This window comes from Protopterus annectens, chromosome 3.part1, assembly GCF_019279795.1.
Source record: "Protopterus annectens isolate FY-2018-M chromosome 3.part1, PAN1.0, whole genome shotgun sequence".
NCBI classification, from domain to species: domain Eukaryota; kingdom Metazoa; phylum Chordata; order Ceratodontiformes; family Protopteridae; genus Protopterus; species Protopterus annectens.
Window position 1 is genome coordinate 303,965,368 of NC_056732.1, and position 12,630 is coordinate 303,977,997.

At 43.7% G+C, this 12,630-nt stretch overlaps 1 protein-coding gene across 2 annotated transcripts in view; it reads left to right on the plus strand.

Annotated features, from left to right (window-relative positions):
* The first annotated feature begins 7,373 nt into the window (after positions 1 to 7,373).
* Positions 7,374 to 12,630, plus strand: part of ABCD2 (ATP binding cassette subfamily D member 2) — a 949,133-nt gene continuing 943,876 nt past the window's right edge. For both annotated transcript variants that reach the window (XM_044066760.1, XM_044066761.1), the window contains exon 1: positions 7,374 to 8,540. In XM_044066760.1, the coding sequence (XP_043922695.1) occupies positions 7,575 to 8,540 (966 nt within the window). In that variant the 5' untranslated portion in view covers positions 7,374 to 7,574. The remainder of the gene's footprint in view (positions 8,541 to 12,630) is intronic.

Here is a 12,630-nt window from a genome sequence, read left to right on the forward strand (position 1 = left end):
CAGAGTTTGCAGGGACTCCCTTCTTTGGTGGTTACATGCGCGGGAACTCAGAGAAAGGAGGCCTTTTGTGATTCCCCCGGTCGAAGCCACGTTGACCACGGACACTTCTCGCCTCGGGTGGGGGGGGGAATTGTTCAGGCGGATCTGTTCAAGGCACGTGGACTTCCCTAGAGACCGCATTGCATATCAATGTCCTAGAGATGAGGGCGGTGCTTTTGGCGTTGCAAGCTCTCCACGACCTTCTTCCCCTAGGGACTATTGCGATCCAGACAGGCAACATGTCTGTAGTCTGGTATATAAACAAACAGGGAGGAACCAGATCCTATCCCCTGTGTTGAGAGGCCATGAGAGTTTGGGAATGGGCGATCTCCACCAACCGCTTTCTGCTAGCAACGCACATCCTGGGACGGTCCAACATATTAGCGGACAAGGAAGTAAATGCACACACAGCCAGGAAATGGAACAGCTTGTTGTAAGTTCACCAAGGCAGATTCAGTAAATCCAGGTAGGCACCAAACGAATTCAAATAATTCCTTTATTCAGAACCACAGAATAATAACACACAAGCGCTTTCGCTCAGAGGAATTCTGAGCTTTATCAAGTGACACCATGCCAACTTTAGAATATCGAGAACTCCTCTGGCAATTAAAGTTAGATGCTGGGAGACCCCCTGGGCTCAACGGTTTGATCAGTATCAAGCCGCTATTGAAACTAAGAAGGGCAAGACTTTAGTTTGACATTCCCCACACAATTACTTATGGCAAGTACTCATACACATGGGCATGATTTTCACTTAATGCTACACTATACAAAGTCTATGTTAAGGAAAGACCTATTGTACAGCATAGTTTAACTTGGTTAAGATATAGTGTTCTTTTTCCAGCAGGGTTGTCAACAAGACCAAGAAAAGGAAAATATTGTCATACCCATACTAGGCATTAGCCTTATATTATACTTACGAACAACAGTTGGTGCGTCAAGTCACTCCATCTTATCCCAATTTTCAAAAGAAGTGCAACTTTTTGCACAAAGCAAGTTTTATCACAAAGTTAAACACTATGGAAACAGTGCACAATGTTTTGTTTATTTTTAAGCTATTAGCATTTTTAGCAGTGACAGATGCATTAATGCATTATTTTAAGCAATCTATTATATTTTTTTATACATTTTGTTTTAAAGGAATTTTTAAGCATGTGGAATAGTGCATAGTTTCTTTAAAATGTTAATTGGTAGTGCTTTCTAATTAACCTAGGATTTTCAAGGTATATAAGACACCTGATTCAACAGCATGGTGTCACTTGATAAAGCTCAGAATTCCTCTGAGCGAAAGCGCTTGTGTGTTATTATTCTGTGGTTCTGAATAAAGGAATTATTTGAATTCGTTTGGTGCCTACCTGGATTTACTGAATCTGCCTTGTTGAACTTACAACAAGCTGTTCCATTTCCTGGCTGTGTGTGCATTTACTTCCTGGTTTGGTTCTCTGCTGTTTATATTAGCGGACAAGCTAAGTCGGGTACTTCTCACTCCGTACGAGTGGTCTCTGAATCCATCTGTTGCAAAGCAGATCTTCCACAAATGGGGTCGGCCTCGCTGCGATCTTTTTGCTTCTCCTTTAAACACAAAATGCAGCGAGTACTTCGCAATAATTCCCCCAGGAGGGGAGACCCCCAGAGACGCTCTAGTCCATGCTTGGCCTCCCGGGCTCCTTTATGCTTATCCCCCCCTTCCACTCATGATGAAATTCATTCAGAAAGCCTGTCGGTTGGGGAGCAGAGTTATCCTCATAGCCCCATTCTGGCCTCGACAAATCTGGTTCCCTTTTCTGTGGTCTCACAGTGTGGCTCCTCCGTGGATTCTGGATCCCAGTCCAGACCTGATCTCGCATCCCACGGGTTGCCCAACCCCGAACCTGGTCAACCTCAAGCTTGCAGCTTGGCTGATCCAGTTCCAATAATGGCTAGGACTCCTGGTATCTCATCTCCCGTTAAGGCCATTTTGGTTGCGGCTCATAAGCTGTCTACCAGAAAACTTTACAACAGTAAATGGAAACGTTTTTCCATTTGGGCCAAAGACAAGGGCTTGGACCCATTTACTGTCCCTATTCCGACCATTCTGGACTTCCTCTTGTTGATTTTTTGGCAGGGAGAAAGTGCTTCTACGGTTAATGTGCAATTGGCGGCCATCTCCCATTTTCATGTGGGGGACGGCATAGGTTCCTTAGCGTCTACAAAGTTGTGCAAAACCTTCTTACGAGGCATCTTTCTTTTAAATCCACCCATAAAGTCTGTGGTTCCCCAATGGGATCTCACTCTAGTCTTGCAAGCCTTGACGAGTCCACCTTTCGAACCTGCGGCCTCGGTTCCGTTGAAATTCTTGTCATGGAAAATGGCCTTCTTAGTAGCTATTACTTCGGCCAAAAGGGTTTCAGAACTGCAAGCCTTGTGTATGAAACCTCCTTACCTTATCTTTCACAAAGATAGAGTGTCCCTCAGGACTAACCTGTCTTTCTTGCCTAAGGTGGCTTCAGAAGCAAATATAAATCAATCGATAAATCTACCAGTGTTTTTTCCAAAATTTCAGAACAAGGGAGAATACACATTGCACAAATTGGATGTACACAGGCAGCTGCGCTTCTACTTGCATAGGACTAGAGAGTTTTGCAAGTCAGACCAGTTGTTTGTCTCTTATGCAAAATCAGCCATGGGCAAATCCATTTCCAAGTGAATGTAGCAAATTGGATCTGTCAGTGTATTATTCAGGGGTACATATCGTCTGGCAAGCCAGCCCCGGTTGGTATCCGTGCTCATTCTACAAGATCTGTAGCCACCTCAACAGCTTTTTGGTCTAGGGTTCCAGTGGACGACATATGTTCAGCAGCTACTTGGTCCTCTTCTCATACGTTCATTTCTCATTATAAACTAGATGTGATTTCGAGGAGTAGGGCTTCTTTTGGCTCCGCGGTGCTTCAGAATATCCTTCCGTAAGGACCACCCAGGTTCTTATAAGGTAGCTGGGGACTCTGTCCCACAGGTTGCAGAGCAAATGAGGTAACTACTTCAGATAAAGAAGTTATGTACTCACCATAACGTTCCATCTGAGTAGATACTTCATTTGTCTGCAACCGACCCCCCCCTTGCCATCCCCCGAACCTTTCGGGATTTTCCGTTCAACTTTGCAGTTGATTTTTTGTGTTACCAGGTTGGTGAGGCAAAAAAAACGATCTGAGGTAATATGGTTGGTAGCAGGGGATTATGGGTAGGGGGAGGAGCTAGGAGCTCGGATCTTGGAGCTTGGAAAGCTGCCGGCTCAGATCCAAGGTCGGATCCGATACCCACAGGTTGCAGACAAATGAAGTACCTACTCAGATGGAACGTTATGGTGAGTACATAACTTCTTTTTTCTTCACACAAAACTATTTTGATGAATTAGTATGAGTCACTTTTATTTACCATGGGTATTTGCTAAAAAAAAAACAGTGAATGTGTCTCAGATCCTTTCAGTGTAGAGCAGCGTAAAATATATAATTTTAAGATTCGAAAAGATACTTTCCCCATAATGAAGTGCACTTGAGAAATATGGCGTATTATTCCACGACTATACAGTGAAGTAACCCAGAAGTTCATGAATGAGTATTTAGTATAACTGGTAAAACCCATCTACAGCAATTGTTTGATAAAGATAACATTGTTAATTACACCTGGTATGAAACGATATCTACTTAAAACACAAAATCAGTGTGCCGCACAATCACAGCCCTTAAGGTGAAATAACATACCTAACACACTAGTAATAGGTGACTCTATAGTCAGGCACACTGATATCCCACTCACTAGGCTGGACAAGCAGAAGGTTACTGTTAGCTGCCTGTCAGGAGCCAGAATCCACCACATAACATAAGCACACAGGTCACTCCAAAACAAGTACAACTATGACCCTGTCATTGTTCATGTTGGTGTGAATGACCTGAGACGTACCTCCCTGGACTACATGAAAAGAGACATGGAAGAGCTCTCTTATCATGTAGCCCAGGCTGGTGTGACCCTGACCCTGAGTAGCATCCTGCCCTCACCAAGAATGATACCTCAGTATAAAGAAAAATATGATCAATTTCAACAACTGGCTAAGCTTCTGGTGTCATTCAAAGGGGATCCAGTGTCTGTCAACCTGGGACGACATGCTTGACAAGCCACGTTGCTTCACAAGAGATGGCTTGCACCTGTCAGCCCTAGGCTTTCGAATACTGGCCAAGGCTCTTGATGCCCCCATAGTGCCTTTTTAGGCAAGGCTCAAAAGTCAAACCCACCCCCGTAAACAACACAATTAACAAAAAACTGAGGGTTATGCTACTCAACACCAGGAGTTTAATCTCAAAATACATGCGCTGGAAGCACTCCTCAGTATGGAGAACGTCGACATCTGTGCACTAACTGAAACCTGGTTCAAGGCTCCAGAGAGCTCCCCAGCACTACAGGGCTACAACTCGTACCACACGTTTCGGCCACAGAACACGGACCGAAACACAAAAGGAGGGGGTGTAGCCATATTCATCAAGGATATCTACACCTCCAGGTTAGTGGCGCAGCATGATACCTCTGAGATCATCCATGTGCAACTAACATCGGGCAAATCTGCAATGCAAATTGTAGCCTGCTACAGATCACCCTCCATGACCCAGGCCCACCACTCCACCTTTCTGGAGACACTGGAAAACATGAAGGTCCTACCAAACACCCTGATATTGGGTGATTTCAATTACCCTACCATTAACTGGGAAAACTACTCGAGTACAAACTCCCAGGCCCAGCACTTCCTGGAATTCATCAACTCAAATGCCCTGGATCAGCTGGTAAACTCCCCTACCAGAGGTGAAAACATACTGGACATGGTCATCACAAACATGGGCGACAGGTGTTCCACACCAGCGGTCAACCCGTCACTGGTTAGATTAGACCATAAACTAATCACTCTGGATGTCCACACCCCGCCACCACCCCCAACTAAGGAAATCACAGCAAAAAACTTTTCTAAAGCAAACTTCACCTTAAGACAGAGGTGGTAAGTTTCACAGCCCCCACACTGAAGAATAACGCTGCCCAAGATGCAGAAACCTTTACAAATGCACTCTATGAGCACCTACAAGGATGCATGGATCATGCCATCCCTAGCAAAACCAAGACTCACTCCTCTAAGAGAAGGAAACCAGTCTGGTGGACCCCTGCCATAAAAAGGCTATACAATAGAAGGAGGAAACTACTTCAGAAAAAATGCAAATCCCAAGAAGGAAAGGCATCCCTGATCAGTATCAGTAAGAAACTAAGGTCCCTCATAAAATCATCCAAGGCTAACTTCGAAAGAAAAATAGCCAAGGATTCAAAAGATAACCACAAAGCTTTCTTTAGCTATGTTAAGAATCTAAGTGGCAACTCGCAGATATGCACTGAACTAGTGCAAAATAGCACAAAATATACTGAACCTACTGAAATTGCCAACTGGCAGATAGATTCAGTGCAAATTTCACCTCCCTCTCACCCCCATAAGGGCCCACAACAATACCGGAAAAGCGTAGTGTCCCAAAAATCACAGACGCACAGGTGAAAATAGCACTTTCAAAAACCAAAAACACAGCATGAGTGGGACCAGATGGTGTCCCAGGCTGCGTCTTGCACAAATTACAGAACAAACTAACCCCCCGCCTAAACACGCTGTTCAACCTCAGCCTCTCCACAGGCTACATGCCCACAGAATGGCACACAACAATGGTTATTCCACTCCACAAAGGAGGGGCCACAACTGACCCTGGTAACTATTGTCCCATAAGCCTGACTAACCTGGCCTGCGAGGCTATGGAGTGCATCATCATGGAACTCATTAACAAAGACATTGGGAACCTTCAAACACTTGACCCGACCCAGTTCGGCTTAGTTAAGGGCAGATCATGCCTACTAAACCTGGTTGACTTCTTTGAGACAGTCACCAAGGCCATAGACGAGGGAAAGGTTGTTCACACAGCCTATCTTGACCTCGCCAAGGCTTTCGATGCCATTCCCTACTCGGGTATTACAGAAAAACTCACCAGCCTGAACATAAACCCCTTCATCACGAGATGGGTTGCCAACTGGCTTACAGACAGAACTCACACGCTAAGAATAGCGGGCTCCAGGTCCGACTCTAAACCAGTCACAAGTGGTGTTCCGCAAGGCTCAGTCCTGGGACCCCTACTGTTCGGCATATACTTCTCAGAAATACAGGCAAACACAGGAGGACTATGGCTAACCAAGTTCGCCGATTACTGCAAAGTGGGAGCCATAACTGATTCTCCAGCTGACACGGACATCCTCCAAAAGGGCCTTACTGAAAAGGACACCTGTTTTGGAAAAACAAAACACCCACAAATTAACACATAGGTGGCAGCCCCCTTAATACAGAAGAGGTAATAAGAGATCTGGGGACCTAGGTAGATAGTAATCTCTTCTTTGACATTCATATTTCCAAAGTAGTTAGGAAATCCTTCTATGTGGCCCATCTAATTACTAAAGGGTTCGCATCTAGAAATAAAGAGGTTATAGTGCCCCTTTACTTGTCACTCATCAGACCCATCATACAGTACAATGCCCCATTTGGGATGTACCTCACAAGACACTTCCAACAGCTGGAGAAACCACAAAAGTACCTCACCAAGAGGATTACTGGCCTCAAACATATGTCCTATACAGCCCGACTGAAAAAACTCTGGCTGTACTCAGTGGCATATCAATTATTTAGAGGAAATCTCTGCCTGACTTACAAAGTTATGTCCAACTCAGAATTGATGGACATACTCCACCTAAAGAAATCCAAGTCACTGTGAGCCACACACTCTAGTGAGCTAATAACTAGAACATACTGGAGGGATAGATTCCTGTCACAGAAACTGAGATTCCCCATGCTTTGAAACAAATTTCAAACTACATTAGGCAGAGTCCCTCACTAACACACTTCAAGAGAAACCTTGACGAGTTGATGGGTAACAGAAAATACAGCCCTGGGAACACTTCATTGGCTCTGCTTGACAGCGGATCAGTTAATTAATCAATGGGGAGGGAAAGGCGGCACACTCTGGCTAGGCTTATAAATGCCCTCGGGCAGATAGCCTAGTACCTACCTATGAACCTACTAAAACCGCAGTAGTAAATAGTATCAGTCTATCTCTCAGAAAGCATTTCAGTACCGCGGATGCCAGCAACGTCAAGTTTGTAAACGCAAGCGGTGTGCTTGGCTTTTGGATCCCACAGCCAATCGCATTCGTCGGAGGGCGGAGCTTTTGGCGACATCGAATGCATCCGTAGTGGTGCTGAGTGACGGCATTTGGTCCCTACTTTAAGAAGCTGAGCTGCAAGAGATGCGGTAATGAGTGGGGTTATGTCAGTTCGTTGACATCTTAAACAAAAAGCAAGGTGTCTGATTAAAAAAGAAATGTTACCGATTTTTGTTTGAAATTAATTACTTAATTCTAAGGAGGAATAATCCAGCTACTTTGATAATCTTTTCTGTGTTAAAAAGATCAAAGTGGTGATTGGAGTGCGGTACCTAGAAGATGTCCAGTATTCTGCAAGCGGCTGCTGAAATGAAATGGACCAAGTCGACAGCGGCTAAGAAAACGGCTTGCTTCGTAATCGCGGCATATGGTGTGAAAAGCTTGTACCCTATCATCTATAAACAGCTTGCGAAAAGGAAACGTTCATCATCTTCAAAAGAGAACAAACCGGGTACCGCAGGCGGCATCAACGGAGTTGCAGAAGAAAACGGACTGTTGAAATGCAGTGGGAGTGGGACGTCGTCCAGAGCCGCTTCCCCTGGAGTGAACGCTGATTTTTTTAATCAGTTATTAGAACTTGGCAAGGTGCTTTTCCCTACTGTAGTCAGTAAGGAGCTGGCGCTGCTCTCGTTGCACTCTTTTGCACTGGTGTCCAGAACATTTTTGTCAATTTACGTTGCAGGACTGGACGGTAAGATTGTAAAGACGATAGTAGAGAAGAAGCCCAGGAGCTTCGTCATTAAGCTCGTGAAGTGGCTACTAATTGCCATCCCAGCCACTTTCGTAAACAGTGCGATCCGTTACTTAGAAGGCAAACTGGCAGTGGCTTTTCGTACACGTTTAGTGAATCATGCGTACCAAACCTATTTTACTAATCAGACCTATTACAAGGTTAGTAATATGGACGGGAGGTTGGCGAACCCCGACCAGTCCCTGACAGAGGATATTATGATGTTTTCTCAGTCCATTGCGCATCTGTACTCCAACCTGACCAAACCTATCCTTGATGTGATACTGACTTCTTACACTCTTATCCAGACAGCTAGATCTAGAGGAGCTAGTGCTACTGGACCCACTGCATTGGCTGGGTTAGTGGTATATGCAACAGCTATGGTGCTGAGAGCTTGCTCCCCCAAGTTTGGCAAACTGGTGGCGGAGGAAGCTGACCGGAAGGGTTATTTGCGTTATGTTCATTCACGGATTATAGCCAATGCAGAAGAAATTGCGTTTTATAGAGGGCACGAGGTAAGGTCAACTGTGGACGAGTGAAACCTGAAATGCACTACAGATATGTTTTTGGCTACTGCTGATCAGCGAAAAAAAAAAATCAATGCATATATGTCATTGTGGTGTTGGCTTCCGGAAGCGCTCTATCTGTCACGGCATTGCATGACAGTGTTGTTTGCTGTCACATTTATATATTGTAAATTAAGTAATGGTTATAAGGGTCTGGTTAAATGTTTGCGGTTCAGAAATTTGCAAGTAACATGCTTACTAGTACCAACAGACTAGTTTAATGTATTCCGATTGTAGCAAGTAAACATCAGAACAGCAGGCATTAACTTTTTTACCCCTACTCATGTGATCTTGCAGGAAATAAGATAATTTTTATTTACTTATTTATTCATTCATTTTGTTAACGGTGTAGGTGGACTGGTCCAGGCACTTTGGCAGTAAAGTACGATACATTGTAGAATATAAATATATTGCAGTATATTTTTAGGAGAAACAGTTCATGTTATTTTGGGGATTGTTATGTCTTGTAATACAGAGTGACAATTTATACACATAGACGTGGTTTAGTTACTTAACAGTATTTATAAAAAGCACATAAAGCACAATACATGGTGTTGTGCTGATTATCCGTTTGTAAAGTGTATGAAATAAATAATAGAAGGTCAGGGGACCGACCATTCTAGTCTGGTACTATAAATGTTTGTGCTTATACTCATTTGGATAATAATATTTTTAGCAGAGTGCCGAAGGTTTTAATGTTCTTTTGCAAGCTATTTGTGATCTGGGGGCAAATTCTAAGAGTTATGGTCGATTTTGTAAAATCCTTTTTCATTTGTGATGGGAGTATAAGGTTTGTGTAAATGTGACTTATCTTGGCTTTTTAGTTCATATTCGGTCTGTCTTAACAGCAGAATATTCTTTATTGAGGGCAGCACCTTTTGTTCAATAGTTTATAAGCATCTGTATTCAGTAGAAACTGAACTGTAGCTTCCACTAGAATCCATTTAGACTTTAGTATTGCTTCACAATGGTGTTCAAGTCTGTAAGAGGAATTAACAAATCTCAATATTTTGTTTTCTGCTGGGGACCCCAGTAAGTACCAAGTTGGGGGCCTTATCCAGGAGAATATAATGACCACATTGCCATCACACCCCCTTCCCTGTTAAGCTCATCCAGCACTATTTAATGATCACTATAGTGTTATAGCATTCAGACCATTAAGACTTGAAGTGCTAGGGTACACATTGTGACTGGCATTTAGTACCAATGTTACATTACGACAAACCCCTGTACCACAGCAAGGTAGCCACTCACAGAGATACACTCACACACTGACTGGCATTTGTTAGCAATGTTGTTACATTACGACAAGCCTCTGTACTGTATTATGGTAGCTAGTCTCACAGAGGTACACAAAGACACCTACACTGACTCCCACACACAGGACACAGGCACACAAGACAAAGACAGCACTACATCAAGGCTGAACAGAGACACCCACACAGACGCCCTCACACAGGACATAGACACACAAGACAGACAGATACACAGATTCTTGCACACAGGACAGACACCCACACATGATAAAGACAGCACTACAACAAGCAGAACAGACACACCCACACAACCTCCCTCACACAGGACAGAGACACTCAAGGCAGACTGCTACACATACACACACAGGGCAGACACCCATACAAGACAAAGACAGCATTACAGCATGAATGAACACCCACACAGACTTCCATACACATGACAAAGGCACCCACCCACACAAGACAGAGACATGCAAGGCCCGGACAAAACTACAGCAAGACTGAACAGAGACCCACACAAGATGAAGTCAGCATGACTGCAGGACAGAACTGAGACACCACACACAGATTCCCAAAAATAACATGATGACAGCACTATGGCAAGACTGCAACACACAAGAAGCATTAGATAAAAAGACCCCATCACACAAGACAAAGGCAGTTACTGACATGCAGTGCAGAGAAACACAAGACAGCCATGGGACAAACATAGACAAGACTACAGACACACGAAATACAGGAGAAACCCATGGTGATTACAGATCCAGAGGCAGACAGACTTAAACCCAAAGAAACAATTCATACAGGATAAAGCCATGGGGATTACAGAGCCTGAGGTAGACAGACTCATGAGTCCTGCTGCTCCCAACTGTCCTGGCCTCAAGACAAGTTCTGATGCTACTAACTGTCCTGGCCTCACGATGAGTCCTGGCACTCCTACTATCCTGGCCTCACAATGAGTCTTGTCGCTGCCAACTGCCCTGGCCTTACAATGAGTCCTGCCACTCCCATCTGCCTTGGCCTTACAATGAGTCCTGCTGCTCCCAACTGTCCTGGCCTTACAATGAGTCCTGCTGCTCCTAGCTGCCTTTGCTTCAACAAATCCTGCTACTTTTCATCCTTCTTGTGCTACTTGGTCCTATCTGCTGGAATAAGCAAAATTAGTGAATACACAGCATGCTATACAAGTCAAGTTAAGGTGCTACCTGAAATTTACTAACATACAGCGGTCTATAAGATTGCTGGAAAGGAAATATGAACACACATCTAAGTTTTACTGGGATCTTACTATTTTTCTTCTGGACAAACTCTTCAATGAGGCTGCCATGAGATAAACCTTGCCCCACTTCATGCTCAGTTGAGAGCACAGCTAAGCCTACAAGTCTCTCCTGACTCATTAATGAACGTAGGTATGTCTTTATGAGGTTCAGTTTAGAAAAGCTGCATTCTGTAGTAGCCACTGTAACAGGTGCAGTCAGATAGATGCGCAGTGAAACATAAGTATTTATATAGATGTTTTGTAAATGGTTATGAATGAGGAAATTTAGCACACTCAATGGTGATGATTCATTATCAGTCATTCGAGAAAGGCTTTTCTGTTAGTTTCCAAGGTCAGAGTCATCAGTGTCACAGTTGCCAGTTATCATGTCAGTCAGTTGTTCTTTAAGAGCCTTACACTATTGGATTAATTTGTCTTACACAACTTCACTTAAGGCTTTAATATTTGATAACAATTCAAAGGCCTTATCAAACTCTGAAAGCTGCTCACACTGGTCAGTAAATGACTATGTTGTTGTGTCCAGTAGCACATTGAAGAACTCTACATGCAGTTTTACCATTGGATCCTGTACACTCATCCTTTTCTTTATAGTCAAAGAAGTGCTTTACTTTCCTCTGCCTCTTTAGCTGAAATGTGGTGCCAGCATCCAGTTCTTCTGCTGACTTGGAGGCTTCACCCATGGCACGTTGAAATGCAGTTCTTCAGCAAGTTACTAGTTGACTTCAGCACTTTGACACATGTAGAAATATCAACCGATGGACTCTGCAGAATTTTGCTTGCATGTTTTACTTCTATTAGCACATCATACTAAACCACTAAACATACAATGAATTGCTGTGCATAGGTTCCGTGCACGGTCTCCTTGTTTGTTGATATGTTGTGGCATCACTTGTACATAAAGCTTTACCTCCTGTAATGCTTCCACAACTCCCTTCAACTGAAATCATACTGCCTTGACTGAGTTTATCCTGTATTCCCAGTGAGTCTCGGACAGTGGCTTCACAGTGACATTTATGTGTCATTTCAAGATTTGCTATTAGCTCGTTGATGATGGGCAGAGTACATAAATGTTCTGCAGACACCAAAGAAGGACACTGTCTGTAGTGATGAATGTGCTCCATCACTAACTGTAAGATTTAAATTATGGAAGGCATGTGGCACCTAAAAGGCCTTTGAATTCATCTGGGCCTGCACTCCAGCTTATTTCCCCATCATGTTGCTGCCATTGTTGTATCCTTGTCCTTGACAGTCGTTAATGTCCTGTTGATGATTTGCAGTGTCTGAAGTAGTGCTTCTCTAAGTCCTGCTCTGGTTGTATCATTCACAGGCACATATGCCAGAAAGTGTTCCTTAACCATGGCTGCAGTCCTTGAAATGTCCACATACCTAACTACTACAGCATTTTATTTGCTCTTGATTGCTGATGACTGGAGTGCAGTCAAGAATCAGAAAAGTACCTAGCATCCTTCACCTTCCCTACAATGGTCCTTAAAGTAGCATTTGT